The sequence below is a fragment of the Heliangelus exortis genome, chromosome 10, assembly GCF_036169615.1.
Source record: "Heliangelus exortis chromosome 10, bHelExo1.hap1, whole genome shotgun sequence".
Taxonomy (NCBI): Eukaryota; Metazoa; Chordata; class Aves; order Apodiformes; family Trochilidae; genus Heliangelus; species Heliangelus exortis.
Genome location: NC_092431.1, coordinates 15,394,927 through 15,411,119, shown reverse-complemented (window position 1 = coordinate 15,411,119; position 16,193 = coordinate 15,394,927). Strand labels below are relative to the sequence as shown.

Below are 16,193 nucleotides of genomic sequence, written 5' to 3'. Positions count from 1 at the left end.
CTCAATTAAATGAATTTGATACCATAAGATGTTTTTCAGCTTTGTTCTTACTGGCTTAGCTTGGGCAGGAAGGTCTGGCAGGCAAATTTTTCTCTTTGCCATTAGTGGTATCCAAATTAAATAGACTCAGGTTGCCAGTGGTTCAGTAGCAGCTGGAAGAGTTTACTGGGTATACCAGCATCTGCCTTTAGTTATTTTTTAAAAATTAGAAACATTTTTTGTCATTTTGCCATCCCAAGATTGATATATTTGTTTGAAGTAGGAGGAATACAGTGGTATCAAGACAAAGCAAAATACTGAACAGAAAAAAAGTTAGGGTACAAGCAGGTGGTGCTCTTTTTCAGATGCTTTGTTGAAAGCAATCCTATATGTACTCTTTATCTGCCTTTCCTCAGGGAAGAATAAAGAGGGTTTCTTTTTGATATACAGTGGTACAGAGAATTTAAAATGACTGATTAATCTTTAATCCTTTGTCTCGGGATATACTCTTAGATATCCTTTTTATATGAAAGATCTTTCTGGAATCATAAAATCCTCATATTAATTTTCTGTATTTTAAAATGTTTGATAAAATTTCAAAGTATTTTAAGCTACCTGTCATTGACCATGAGGTTCACAGTCTGAAAGGCCCAAAGTGCAAAAAAGTCTTCCAAATGGTAACCAGGGACATAATAGCACAGAGTTTTCCATTTCTGAATATTTTCTATAAAATTTAGGAAAGACATTGAGTGTTGAGGTAGTATTAGAAGACCAATACATGCTTTCTAATACTGTGAATGCACAGATTTTCATCTTCAACTAAATGCACAATTCTGCTTATAAAAAAGATGATTAATTTGCAACTAATCACTGAAGTTACAGGTTACTGGTGTTGGGCTACAGTGATCTATTTTGTGGCTCTAGTTGTCTAAATTTAAGTGAGGCATTTGTAAGGAAAACAGATAATACATTTAAAGGGAAAATGTTAAATTAATTTGATATCTAATTGTAAACAGGAATTCTGATGTTGTGGGAATCTGTTTTAAGCACTGAGTGCATTGTCAGCCAGCAGGGGGTTCAGTTCGGTTCAGTTAGGGCCAATTTCTGTTTTGTTTGTGATCTACCTTATGGATCTGATGTGGTTCATTTCATACAAGCTTCCCAGATAGATTTTGTTAAAGCTGCTACCTAGGTCAGCTTTTATACAGACTCTTTCTCATGGTGAAGTGACTGCTAAGTGCTTGGAATTTCTGCCGATGAGTTCAGTTTGGTTTCTGATGCTGCTTGGCGTGAATAATGCCAGACATTACATGTTGTAGAAGAACATTTTTAGGTACTTCTGCCTTTTCAAAACCAGCAGCTTTCAAAACAATCACACTGACTTCCTTGTTACTTTATCTGCAATAAATTTCAGTCTGCATACACTCCTACTGTGGGGATATTGCATATGAAAGCAGAGAGAGTCTCCACCTAACCTAGCTGAGTGAACTGGACTGTTTATAAACTCTGGCTCCTTTATTGTCAGAAAGAGATGCCTGAAATTTAGAGCTGATCTGTCAAAAGCTGTTCCATAAATCTGCATGGTTATTTTTATATCCGTTCAGTTGCCATTCAGTGCACAGTGGCTGCTCTGTAAACAAGTAGCATGGAAACCAGTCGAGTCATTTTTGAAATCCCAGTAGAAATTCCAGTTCTGGTAATGGCCTGGGTTGTTTGAGGCAGGGGGAAAAACAGAGTGAGGACAGCCAAATGTATGGGGTGGTGGGACACAGAGCTAGGGAGGGCAACTATGGTACCTCCACAGTCAAACTAGGGTTGTTTGGGGTTGGTAGCAGGGCCAAATTTTTTGTTGGTTGTGTTAGCTTGTTGTTTTTTCCTTCCCCTAAGAGATAATTAAATATTTCAGCAGTGCTTTCTATTTTTTGTTTTAAGAGGCTTGCTTTGGAATTCAGACACTTGCTATTTTCCTCTCCAAATTCATCAACAAATTTCACATAATGCATCCTTTGGCTGTAAAGGATGTTGATGATTATGAAGCAGTTATTTAAAAACTGGATAATACATAGTGGTTTGGTGACAAAATCCCTATAGTTTTCACTAGTTTCTGACGTAGTGGTAGTTTTTCTTTAATTCAGTAGAAATGTTCTCAAAGAAAGGGAATCTGAACGCAGAAACAGCTAGCAGGCTAAAAAAAAATCAAAAAGAAACTATTTCCTGAGACAGCTGAGCATTTTGGTTAGTGGTTGGCTAGTAACGATTTCATAGAAAATGTTATCTGACTTGTATTTTAAAATGAGATTTAAATAATTGATATAATGAGGGAGAATATTCAGTTACATAAATAATTGCTTGGCACAGCCTTTGGAACAGAATTATTTAGTCCCAGTAAAAAGACTGCACCTTTAATCAGGGAACCTAATTTGATTTTTTAAACGTGTCTGTCATTTGTCTGACAACCAAAGTAATAAATGGATTCTGAGTTGTATGAACTGATCAACACGTAATCTGTGTCAGTGTCCTGGTTTGTCATTTATTGCCAGCCCAACATTCAACCATGACATGAGCTGGAGTTTCCTGTAGTGACTGACAGAGACATGGAGCAGTAGTAACAGAAGCTCAAGCACTTCAAGTTACCAAATAGGTCGGGCTGGTTTGGCCATACACGTGTGATCTTCTTGTGTCAGCTATTTATTGTGTCATGTTTTGAGGCCAAAACAATTTTTTCTTTGGTTGAAAAACATTCCCGTGTGCTGTGTTGTTTTCTGCAAAGAAAAGCTTTCACCTGATGGGTCATTCCCGTGGCCATATGACCATTCAGTTTGATCAACCATACAATTTGTCAAAGTTACAACATTTATCATGTTATAAGACTCTACCAAGTAACCTGGTAGAAGATAAAAGGAGTTTTGTGAACCTGATCAAGCATACAGGTGCTTTTTCCATTTGGCTAAAACTGATTAAGGGAGACACTCAGGGCATCCTGTACAGGTAACTTACTGATAGAAAAGAGTCCCCTTTCTACTTCTGAAGCATCTTTTAAAGGTTTTCATATAGTCAGGAGGGTCATATAGCATTTTGCTACCCATTTTCCTCAGCAGTCCGAAATAACAGTTTACAAGCAAAACTGTGGAGAGAATTTAAAGAGATTTCTTGGTGTACTTGCATTTTAAATAATGAAAGAGGAAAGGATAAGTTGTGCTTAGTGGGTCTTTTTTCTAAATGTTTTTTGTACATCTTTCTCTGTTGGTGTACATCTTCCTGCTTAATTAAAGGTGTGAAAATCCCGATTGCTATGGAGATTGTATTTCATTAAAGTGATTTTTATCCTTCATGAAAGAAAAAAATTAGCAATAAGTACTTTTAAAAACAAAATATGCGAATAGAATGGACAAAGAGGTTGGGATTAAATGTTCTTAGCATTAAATAATAGTAATAAGAACATACTATTTCTGTGTTCACGTGAATAAATATATAATGGTTAAATTTAATGTGTTGCTGTTTGTTGCTGTTCATGTAGCACAAACTGCTTTAGAATTTCCTTTTTTTATGCCCCTCTTCTCTTTCTGATTATTTTCTAGATGCAAAAACCTGCAATGAAGTTGACCTGGAAAACTCTGTAGATTGGGAAGTGAAGACAATTACCAGTGCTATGAAGCAGTATCTGCGGTAAAGATCTCTCTCTCTCTGTCTGTCCCTTTCTCTTTTTCTCTCTCTCTCTCTCTCTCTCTCTCTCTCACACATTTATTTATTTATTTTTCAGACTATGAATTCTGTATTTTAAGTCTCCTTTGCATTTTATTAGGGTACATTACTTCTCCCATATTTTGGAGTATAGGTTCATTCCTTACAAACACCATCTTTGCTATTGTCTTGGGGGAAGAAAAATCATCTAACACTAATACTCATGTTCATATGATGCAAGCTCCAAAACATTTTTATGATCAATAAGTAAGGATTTCTCTGGTTCAGACACCTGAATTGTCAATAAACTTGATGTGAGTTGTTACTGAAAGTCGGATAAGGCTGTTAAAAGCATTTTTTGCCTTTTTGTGTTTCAGTGCAAAAGGAAAAGGGAAAAGCTTATGAAATGCTTAATGTTTTTCTCTTTCCCCTCTGGTCCTTGCTCTGGTGCAATAGTAATGGTATTTTGAGTGTTAAAAGTAAGAATTTTGGATGTGTTCATTGTTCAAATGCCTTGGCCAATTCCTTATCAAGAACATAGAACCTATAACTTTTGCATTCTCATAGTATAAAACAAATTCTGTGGTTTTAATCTGTTTAATCTGGTTTTATTAAATGAAGTATTACTGTAACCACTATCAAAGAATGCTGAAGAACTGTTATCATGATAAAGTCTCTCTTATGGAGCATAGAAAAGAATAATATTAATGAAACAAAAGTAGGAAAGAAAAAAAATGCATATGATGAACTATCCCCCCACATGGAGTATTCCCCACTTGCAGTATTTCCTCTCTGAGTGTTTACTCCAGCATTTCATAAGCATCATCAAAGTCAACTTAATAAATGAAGGTTTTAACTCTGATGCTTTAACTCAGATTTCCATTTTTCAGTACATTTTTAATTAATGACTAAGATTTTCAATTTCAATTTTTCCATCTGAAATGCTTTAGAGGTCTGATTTGTGGATGGCTCCTGTTCAGCAAACTTAACTGTTTTAGGGCCTTATTTCTAAGTAAGGCACTAACTTGTGAATCTTTGTATTTTAAAAACACTAATGAAGAATTAATTAGTATATGCATACACTCTTCATCTGAGAAACAATCTCGGTGTTGTGATTTGGAAAGGTACCTTATGGCAGCAAAGCCAACAGACATGCTCACTGAAAGCATCACTTCAGCTTCTGGGAGATGAATTAATGTATTTAGTCTTATTTTTCTGATAGTACTGAATTTGCTATTTGAACATAGTTGAATTCAAGATTATACTACTGAATGTTAAAAAGGGAGGGTAAATACAGAGATAAAGAAATATAGCTGAATTTATTATGTCATCCTTGTTTTACAGAAGCCTTCCAGAGCCACTGATGACATATGAATTGCATGGAGAATTCATCATTCCTGCCAGTAAATATGACTTTTCTTTTAGTGTTGTTATGGCCTTAGGAGCACAGTGCAAATGGAGTTTCAGAAAAATTCTTCAAGCCAGTGAAGCTCTAGGAAAGGGAAATACAAAAAGTTTTAAAAATGTGTAGGTTTTAACCAGTTTCCAGTGCTGACATATGACATGACTATTGACAAACAAGCTTGTGACTGACTTAGAAATCTCAATTTTTATTTGTGAGGAAAAAACTTTTGGACATACACTGTAAACATTCAGTCTCACTATCTTAATTGCATCAAGGTAAACATCTACTGAGATTGTGATTTTATTTTTTTTAATTTTCCACTTATAAAGAGTATGAAGCTTAGTAAAAGAAAACATACTAACTCAGGCTTACTTGAATCCTTAAAGCAGAGCTAACCCTTGTTTTCAGTGCCTTGTTAGCTCTGTTTCCAGACTGACTTGAATGTGCATCAGATATTAGAAGGAAAGAGCAAACCAGATTACACTGAGGCAGTTCAATAGCAGACTTGGAGAAGACAGCAGCTTTTGTAGTTCAGCTGTATGGTATCTAATGCACACGGAATTTTTTTTGGAAGAGGATGGCGGGAAACTGTGTAAGAAAGTTTTTGGCAAAGTATCAAACAGATATTTAGCTGATTTTCTTTCCAGCCTGTAGCGCTTCTGGCAAACTGTGGAAAGCAAAATTAGAATAAACATTTGAGACAATTGCTTTATCTTTGGATTGCTGTAGTGACTTTTCAGGTCTGCAGAATGTGTTCACTTGTGGTCCTTAATTCAAAATGAGAATTAGCCCATGAAACTGATTGTCAAAACACATCTTAGGGGCCAAACACTTAAACAAAGAAATGCAACACACTTACCTAGATGGCGAGTCTGCCCACTTGTATTGGAAAGTGTTAAAATAATTTCCTGACCTATGAGGTTTGGCCAGCAGTTTCTCACTTTGTTTTTCTTCCTCTATTTTATAATCTCTTTTTTAATAAAAGAATTCAGTTGAATCCACATGTTTTTAATTGTACAGTGTTTGTAAGAGATAAACAAGGTTGTGGAGAGTTGATTCTATGTTGTGGGGAGGGAGATTTAATCAGCATTGCAGATCTGAGTTACAGTATACTTAAAAATAGGTAGCCAGTGTTGTTTCCTCTGGTGGCTATAAAAAACCCAAGGAATATCCTTTTCTCTGAAACTATTGCGGAGGCGGGGGGAACCAAAATTAAAAGGTTCTCCTTTCATTTTTCTTTTCTTTATCAGTGTAGACTGAACCTATATAAGCCTTGATTGCATCTTGTGATTAAGTTGCTTAGCCATTCTTTAACTAGGGTTTGTGATTTGACATACATGTAAAATAGTCTTGCTTTAAAGAAAGCTTCTATTTTTCTGGCTGTCGGAATTTTGATTAGCTGACTAGAAACTAAAATGTTTTGCATTTCCGTAGCCTTTTTTCTTGAAAGCTGTGCAGGGGTGTTCTCTGCAAAAGAATAAAAACCCAACCCTAAAATCTGTAGCAACATGCAAAGAAGAAAAATACCCCAAAATCTGTAGCAGTATGCACTGAGAAATGTGGTGGTATTTTATATGAGACACATTTAACAATAAAAATTGCCTTGAGAGTAAAATGGGACCTGAGGAGTCATCTTGGTGTCCAAACTTCATGCATTCTGAGTAGGTTCTAAATTTTTCTCTGTGTACCTTGTACTAAATATCATTATGCACAAGATAAACACATCAACTCCTCTCATTGTAACCACAACAGACTTGTAATTTTGTAATTTAATACAGCTTTGGCCAACAGGAAGAAGGGACTATTTTAATCTTTTACATATTCTTGTTTGCATCTGGGTGCCAGTGAAACATGTGGGGGCCAACTTTTTTCAGTTTGACACTTGACACAGAGAAAAAGGCATAGATTACTTTTACTTTATTTCTATACTGTACTAGAGAGGGATGCTGTTGTTATTCAAGCACTTCATTGAAGTAATCTCAGTAGGGTTTTTTTACATGATTATTCTTCTGTCTTCAGAGTTCATTAGATGTTCTCTTTCTGAGCATATGAATCTTCTGCACAGATTGTCTTACGCAGTTTCCAATGCAAGGTAGCACTACCTGCATGGTACCAAGAAAACTGAATTCTAATGATGAGGGTAATTTGTTAATGATGCCCAAATGTAAAGCAGCACAGTTCCATTCTGTGGCACCCAATGATGTTGCTCTTCACCTTGCAGTGTATCTGTAAGCAGATGAATCCAATGCAGCAAAACAATAACTGCATCTGTTGGATTTTAAAAATAGATGAACAAAGGCTTCCTTTTGCAGGTGGATTGAAAGATGAGTTCACAAAATAAACAAATACGTGGATAACTCTAGAACAAGATTACTTATGAAAACAAAGCACATATGTTCAATGTTGCTATGTTTGGAGATACAGAAGTGTTGAAGCAAAATGCGTGCAATGTGTTTCTGTGCAGGGGTGGGAGAAGCTTCTGTGGGTTTTATTTCATTTTGGGTTTTGAGTTAATAATTTATTTCTCTGTCCCATAGAAAGTGGGAGTCCTGAATCTCGAGTTAATGCTGTTCACTTCTTGGTCCATAAACTCCCAGAAAAGAACAGAGAGATGCTGGAAATTTTGGTGAAACATTTAGCAAAGTAAGTTTTGTGACTTGCTTTCCTACCTAGTCAGTTCTACTCTCCTTACCTTTGTTTAACTTCAAAGGGCCTTAGTGCAGTATGGCTGGAGCTGAAGCCCATCTTGATGCTGTCATACACAATACCAAGAACCAAAAGTGCAAAAGCAGAAAGATGTTTGACTCATGCTGTGTATGTTTTGGCGGGAAAGGCAGAAATCTAATCCATTAATGAAGCCATATAAGTATTTGCTTTAGCAGCCCTGCCAGCAGTTGAGGGTTTGATTGAAGTGAGAGAGGGAACATTATACTTTCTTTTTGCAAATTCTGGCAAAGTGAATAGTGGAGATCTGTTAGCAAATTTAAGTTGGTTTCACACTTACTGTGGTCCAAGGCTAAGTGCATTTTATATAGTGAAGTTCAGTAAGAGACTGCTTTTGTCTTTAAATTGCTAGTGGAAGAATGGCTTTTCTGTTTTCCATAATTCAGACTTTATTTGAAGAAGCTTTGCACAAAACAAACTTTTAAAACGTAGATTAAGGAACTGTAATGTTTTCATTTTTAGACTGGAGTTTCCAACAGTAATGGAAAATTTTCATAACTTATTTCCTGTTTTTTCCTTCAATTCTTTTCAAAAAGTGTTTCAAAACATGCCAAGAGGAATCTAATGACTGTGGCAAATCTAGGGGTAGTATTTGGACCAACGTTAATGAGGCCACAGGAAGAAACTGTAGCAGCCATCATGGACCTGAAGTTTCAGAATATCGTCGTTGAAATCCTGATAGAAAATCATGAGAAGGTGAGCTTGGATACATCTTCACATTTCTCACGTTGTCTAAAATGATTTGCTAGTCTTTATGGGTAGTGTAGAATTATGTATGGTGTTAGGAAAACCTTAATTCTAAAGAATATCTTTTACATACTGTATGCTTTTGGCTCATTGTAGATTTTCTGTTCATAAGTAAACTGACATTTCAGAATGCATATATCCTGGCAATTGTGGTGTTTCTGTGGGTATAGTACACACATAGATTTTCATTATGATACTTGCAATTGTATTTTTCTGAGGAAAAGTGATAAAGGCTGCCAAAGAGAAGGCCCAGGCTCAGTTTTCAGTTCTTCCTTTAATGACTTTGACCAGGATCTGAATTAATTGTTCTGTGTCTTAATTTTTCTCAGAGTTCACAGAATAAAAAGAAGACTGTATTATACTCTCAATTTTATGAGTAAAAAGCGTTATGAGTGAGCCAGGTATTAACATTTCCTTTGTTTTCAGCTGAATGTGTGTTATATTAAGTCTTTGCATTTGAGGTAATACTGAAAATAAAAGTTGCTGCTGTGGCAGCTGCCAGTTACTAACTTGCCTTACATGTACAAGGTACTGTCCAGAATATCACTGCATGTAGTCTGAGATCTGGAATTTTAAAGAAAAGTCCTCTTTGTTTGGGTACTCCTTTGAGAGGCCTTTGTGACTAAGCTGACTTCTGGAACTGGATGTTTTAGGTACTTTGTACTGGGAGGATGGGCAGCATTCCCCTTGCTCTGACTGTCAAAGTGCTTTGGAAAAACTCCAGGATGTGCTTTTTCCTCTCCGCTTTCTTAAGCACTCCTATTGAAAAGTTATTTATTTTAAAGCTTAACACTGTTGAAATTGGCTATCTAAGTCAAGTCTTATCTAGCCTAAATAATATCTGTCTCTGGTTTTTCTGACAATGTAATTATGCTACTTTCCTGCATGGTAGAGGCTGGGCAAAGCTTCTGTTGGCATAGCTGTATCCACATGCTGGGTTTTCTTGGCATGGTTGACTTAGGGTGTAATGCTGCCCTCACACACACATCAACAAGATATGGTGTTGTTCTGTTCATTTTGTCATGCTGTTCATTTTGGACATTGTAAATGAAAGTAAACCTTGCAGTGAGCTCATGATTTTTAAGCTATTGCACTGACCACACATATTGAAGAAAATGTGAGTGATGAGTAGAGTCAGGGTGTTTTATTAACATCTGGATGTTGAGGTTGAGTTATGCTTATTCAAATCACTGGATCACTACATATTAGCACCATATTCTTATGCCAGCTCAGTCATGGATCTTTAAAAACTGGACACTGATTTCATGTTTGAAACATTAGTACCAGTAGCCTTTCTTGCTTCTTTGAAAATGTAGAGAAGCAGGGAATGGAAAGTACATCAGGATGATGCTGCAGCATTTTCGATAATTCCTTGGATTTATGCCTTCTCTAGAATTAGAGGGCCGTAAATTTTAAGGGATTTCTGTTATTTCACTGTCATTTTTAACAGTGAACTTGCCATCCATAGTCTGCCTGCAGCAACCTCTCCCGTGGCAGAGTTGCTTGCAAGATGGAAGGAAGGCCTAGGAGTGATGTCTGTTTACTTATGGCAAAGGCAATGGGGAGGTGTGGATCAGGGCATTATACACATTTTATAGGCAAATTGAGCATTTTGCTTTTACAAGTGAGCCTTCTTCGTTTAGGGCAGATCAAGGACCTACTTTTTCTGGCAAGCAGGCTTATTGTCAGCCAAATGTTAATTTTATTTTGTTGTTTTGAATTTCTATTCATTTCAGACTTTCTAAGAGTCTTGAGTTAGCTATTTATAGCCCTGGTGAAATCCTAGGAAAAATTACCAGCTGTTGGCTAAAATACTTCCAAATATTTCATTCAGCCACTCTGCCTCTGCTAATTATTAGCAGCCTCTGCTCATGGAAGCAAAGTTTGGAATTGTAGGAGTGTGGTGGAGTCAAGATGGAGATGCACTGACACAAATCAATTGAAGCAGCACTTCATGCAGATGTAATTTATGGCTCTGGCAGACTCCAGAGAGGCATTTCTTTTCCTCTGGATAGAAAAAGAAAGACTTAACACATTTCCAAGCTGTAGAAGCAATAGCCATCAACATTTTTGCTTTAAATGCAGTAACTTAGTAGGCAAATGGGTAAAAAAATTGTTATGAGTCCTCAAATATTTATAATTTTCATCAGTCTTCATTAAATTTAGTGTGGACACCTTTTCTGGAGGAGATCCACAGCTCATTTTTAGGAGGAGACAGAATTAATTTGGTTACTAGCATTGAAATCCTGGTGCAGTCATTCTACTACCAGCACTCTGCTGAGTCCTACTTAGAGAATTTCCACCCAATTTGCGTGTGGAAACCTGGATAATGGAGGCTTGCCCTGAGATCAGAAGATTGTGCTCAGTGGATAAACAGGGTTTTTTTTGGTGGTTTTTGGTAACTTTTTTTTGGGGGGGGGGCAGGTTTTGGGTTTTTTGTGGTGTTTTTTTTGAAGCTTTGTTGATAGGTAGAGTTATTTCCTGCTAGCTGGAAACCAGTCAGTACCTCTTTCACCTTGTTTACAGGCTCCTTATGTGCTTCCAAACCACAGCTGTGAACTAATCATAGCAGGTTGAGGAGGGGATGTTTTGCAGTCAGACCAATGCTGAGACTTGAATGCTGGAACTGGAGCAGCCTCGTGTGTTTCATAACTGGCATTAGAATTGCACAATGACTAAGACTAGATGAGAGATAGAAAAGCATTGGAGAAATAATTCTTTAGCTTTTATTCTTGACAGTTCTGGATAAGTCTATTCCAGGCAGAGTATTTCTCAGTGTCCAGTCAGAAGAGAAGCTGTAGAAGCAGATTTCTACTTTGAAAGCAAAAGCAAAAACTACACCCAAGCTGAGGCAATATTTTACCCAGCACCCTCAGAACCATCTGCTGTGGGTGCCAGTCCAGAGAAAAATGAGACCTGTGAATTGTCTTGCTTCTGTCAGATGGCTGTAGGGAGAGGTCAGCCAGATATGGCAGGCAAAGTAGGAGCACATTCAGTTTTGAAATTAAAAGACCTCTCCATAGTTTTGCCTGGAATTGCCATGTTTGGTTCTGACTGTGCTGTGTGCACCAACACTTTTGTTTCCCTTTGCTTTGCAGGGCTTTTAGCTTGGTGTAATTTCATATTTGGCTGTCTTGTCAGCCTTCTCCCTTGCCATATTTGTCTGGTATCTCTTGATATCCATGTCCTACCCTTCACTAAAAAAGAATCAAGAAATTCATGTTTGTGTCTCATCACTGAGTTAATTATTTTTTGAAGCTGTACTTTTCCTTGGTGTTCCTTTTTTTGAGGTAACAAACTGAGGGGCTGACGGCAGCTCTGCTTGTACAAGTCCTGGAACAATATTTGCTTGGACCTTAGGTCATCTGATGTTGAAAAACTGATAGTCAATTTGGACCCCAAAAAGGAGGTTTTGCTTTTTTTCTCCTCTTCCCCCAAATGAATGTCAAGGGTATGAATTAATTTTTTTTTTCCCAGGGTTTTTTTTAGGACAGAAATCCTGGACATCTCAGGCCCTCTGGTCTGTCTTTCTGACTAAGGATAAAGGGCAGCCCACTCCATGGCAGCATGAAGAGCCTGCATGTGTTTATCTTGCTGTTTGTTATAAAGTTTTGGCATCTCATTAGAATGAATGTCACTATTCAAATAGCTTATTTATTTGCCATTTAGAGATGGCCTCAGGGGTAATGTGAGCCATTTTGGTTTCTCAATTCCCTGAATATTTTAAGAGGGAAAAAACCAAACCAAACCAAACCAAAACCCACCACGATTAAAAAAAAAAAATCTAAAAAGTGAAAGAAGATGAGGGAGGAGGTTGGAATAAGAATCTCAGTGGGAGTGGAATATTTAAACCAGCATACAGGGAGGAAAGAATAGTGAGTACAAATACCAAGACTGCAAAAACAGAAAGATGATGAACATTACACGAAAGAAAATTAGAAGAAAAAAGGGATGGGCTAGACAGAAATCCCTTTTGGAGACTCGGAAGCCAGAGGCTGCTGAAAGGGAATAGACATAGTAAAAGATAACTTTCTTTAGGATTTAGACAACCTGTAGGCAAAATTATCTCTAAGACATTCATTCTGAAAACACAAGAGGTCCTATATACAAAGCAGATATTCTTTTAGCTTGTTTTCTGTAGTAAGCTTTTTATAAGGGGCAAATATTTTATGTACTTTAGACAAACTGTGTTTGTTTTAGCTTTGTTTGGTCATAACAGTTCTTGGCAAAATATTTTTTATGTGATAGAAATGTTTTAATTTTTCTTACTTTAGGCACTCCTAAAATTATTTTCAAATTAAAGGGAGGTGGACAATTTAATACCACTGTGCTTTTAAGCCAACATCAACTTCAGGAAGTATTACTTAGAAAATCTTTAGTCTTAAAACGTACTACAGTGCATGAGACAGAAGAAATAGAAGCAGGTGGAGTCAGTTGTTCGTTTGAGGGTATGGAGTGGCACAGTCAGGTATGATGAGAGTCTCCACTTCACAATCACTCCATGTTTAAATCAGTTCTATTGCAGGTAAAAGCTTCATGATACAGTCCTGATAAAATGACCTTTGAAAGTACTAAGGAGGACTTGTTTCAGTTTTCATGTTGCTTTGCCTGTGGCTGCAATGGAAGACCAAGAAGCAAGGCATTGTAATTGCAATGGTTTCCTGTGGTGCAGTGAAGCCTCCCCAAGCTGAAGGTTTCTCAAGTCAACAAGAGTTTGACTTGAAGGAGATAAAAATGACATTAAGGCATCTCCATTATGGCAGAATTTGTGAAGAAATATGTGAGCTTCAGTTCATGGGTACTCAGCATGTGCTTAACTTTAAGCATGTAACTAATCAGAAGTGTCACTGAAAGTATTCCTGTACTTAATTGAAGTTACATTGCCTCATGTACATTGCCTAATTGAAATTACAGCCTTAATGATTGTCCGACTCTAGAGCAGAAAGGGCAGCAGGCACATCAAAGAAATTCATCCTGGTTTCTGTTGAAAGTCTTATCAACTCTTCCATTTTGCTGCAGTGTGTACAAACTCTTTAAACCCTTTCTCTGCCTTGTGGGTAGCAGGAAGCCCTTCCCTGTGAGACATGCACATGTGGTGAGCTGACTGCAAACCTTTTTGTTTGTTTAAAAGACTACTCTTTTCTAAATCATAATGTAGTTGATGCAGGGTAGGAAGACTGTACATCAAATCTCCTGTCATGTTTGTGACTGCAGTTGATGACATTAAAAGGAACTGAGTCTGGATCACTACCTGGATTGGTATGCTGCTAGGCTGCTCCAAAAGAAACAAAACACGCACTGTGAGTAACCTTATTAGATTAAAAAAGAAAATCAAAACAGAAGTCATGTTCTCAGGGATAGAAGCAGTCTGCTGAGATGCTGCACAATGAATATCATCATCATCATCATCGTCGTCATCATCATCATCATCATGTCTTGGTTTCATGAATGAAGATTTCAGAAAGGCTCTCCCTACACTTGCTGATGGGTGATGAGGCCAATGTGGCACAGGCAGTGGGGTTTCAAAAGGCACAGCAGAAAGTGTCCTGTGAGGGGACAGCCAAGGCACAACCCTTTCTGTGCTGTCTTTTCTCCTCCAGACTGATTCTATGTGTGTTCTCAAGGGAGGCAGCAGCATTATGGATGGTGTCTCCATGTCTCCTGATTGAAGGCCAGAGAGGACCCCTGATGGCAGTCAGTATGGCCAAAGCTGAGGGATGGTTCAGGGAGTTCTTGTATCTCCTCTTTGGGGCTCCTCTGTTGTGGCAGCTGGTGGCAAGTTCACCACAGAGCACAATCTCAGGGAGGGGGTGATCCTCCATCCTGGAGATGTGTCCTGCCCAGCACAGCTGCGTCCTCAGTAGCATGGGCTCAGTACTGGTGACCCCTGCCTGTTCAAGGACAGGGACATTGGTCACACAATCAGTCCTGTGGATGTTTAGGATTGCACAGAGGCAGCACTGATGGAAGAGTTCAACGATAAATATGTGGCACTTACAAATCATATGGACAAGGTCTTCTGCCTTCTTCATTTGCCTATATTATTTCCAGTTAATTTGGGGAAACTTCACTCAACTTTGTATGAAATTTACAAGTGGCATAGATTGCATCTTCACTGCCCACAGGCAATGTTCCTAAGTAAGTAAAGAGAAATTGTGATCAGGGAGTGGAATTCAGTTGCCTGATATTTGCTGCAGTCTTGATGGTCAGGGTGCTGTGCTTGCACAGATGGAGGAGGAGACAAAGTTGAAGTCCTTATGAAGAATGCTAAAATGGATGTTCTTAAATAAAATTGTGTTTGTCAAAGTAAATATCCTGTTAAATGATGCAGGGGGCATGAAGAGGGGAAAGCTTTTTGCACTCCTGAACATTTTAAAAAGTAAAGTCTTACATAGATGCTGTGTGCCATAAGAATTAGACTTCATTGTAGCTTTCAGTGGTAAATATTTAACTTAGAAACTTTTTTTTTTCTTTATAGTGGCAAAAGTGATCAGGACACCATCCTGTCAGATCATTGCTAATGGATAATAGTGCAATACGTGCTTATGCTTTTGTATAAACTCTTCAGAATTCTAGTAAGCTTTTGCTTCGGGCAGTGTATTTCAAACCATTTATCGGATTTTTTTTAATAAACAAGGTGTGGCACTCATCTGAAAATACTGTGTTTCCAGTATTTTTTGTGCATACTGTTTACACTACTGAAGCAGGAATACTTCATTGCAGAGAGTGCTGCACATACAAAAAAAAAAGGTTATTTGCCTCCAATGACCCTACAGTCATTTACAGTATGATACATAATACATGTACATGTGTTTTAACAAGAACAAGGAGCAAAAAATATTCTACAAAGCAACAATGATATAAATACCTGTAATGGCAGCAAGAAAAAACTGGTGGTACAGCACCACTTGCCAAGATCTTGACATTTCATGCTGATGCTTTGTACAACGACAGTGTGGTATGGGATCAACTGTAGGTTCTTATTCTCAATATATAATTATTTATATTTCTGTTCATAAATTTTGTAGAAAACTCAGCTTGACACATATGTGTTTCTTTCTATTTGTGTATTTGTGTGTATGAATGTTTATATATGAAGATTTCTTACAAATGATGGGGAGATCAGGTTTACCTTAAGGTGTGTTTGGTCATGGTTGTTGCTTTTCCTGGCTCTGTACTTAGATGTGAGTGCAGCCTTTGTCTTCTCAGGACTTCTCACACTCTTTGCAAGAGAAAATACATGCAAACATTGTCCTCCTGCATTATTTTCTGTTTAGTATCTAGAAGGAAGTTAGGTTTTAGAAAGCTAGGTAAGTAGATTGATTATTTAATCTTTTGATTTGAACGCTTTTTTTGGTTGCATTTTTAAGTATTTCATGTAACTTAGCGAAATATAAAAAGCTGTTATGTGTAGCTGCAACAGGGAGGGGTAACCTTTTAAAATTACTCTCCTTGGTGTGAGTTACAGTAGGTGAGCAGAGAGGAGAAGGTGAGTTTGCTGTTTCTGCTGGTGCAGTGGACAAATGTGTAGGTATTTCAAGCCTGGTGTACAGTTAACTCTCTCATTTCCTTGAATGAATAAAATGGGCTGGTGGATAGCAGTGAATGGGCTGTTATCAGAAGCATTCTCCTCATGAATTGTTAAAAGGTGAAGTGA

General features: G+C 37.5%; 1 protein-coding gene across 2 annotated transcripts in view; it reads left to right on the top strand.

Annotated features, from left to right (window-relative positions):
- ARHGAP10 (Rho GTPase activating protein 10) overlaps positions 1-16,193 on the top strand; it is a 140,759-nt gene that overhangs the window by 79,898 nt on the left and 44,668 nt on the right. For both annotated transcript variants that reach the window (XM_071753700.1, XM_071753701.1), the window contains exons 15-18: positions 3,558-3,645; positions 5,005-5,063; positions 7,603-7,708; positions 8,326-8,485. In XM_071753700.1, coding sequence (XP_071609801.1) covers positions 3,558-3,645; positions 5,005-5,063; positions 7,603-7,708; positions 8,326-8,485 — 413 coding nt within the window. The remainder of the gene's footprint in view (positions 1-3,557; positions 3,646-5,004; positions 5,064-7,602; positions 7,709-8,325; positions 8,486-16,193) is intronic.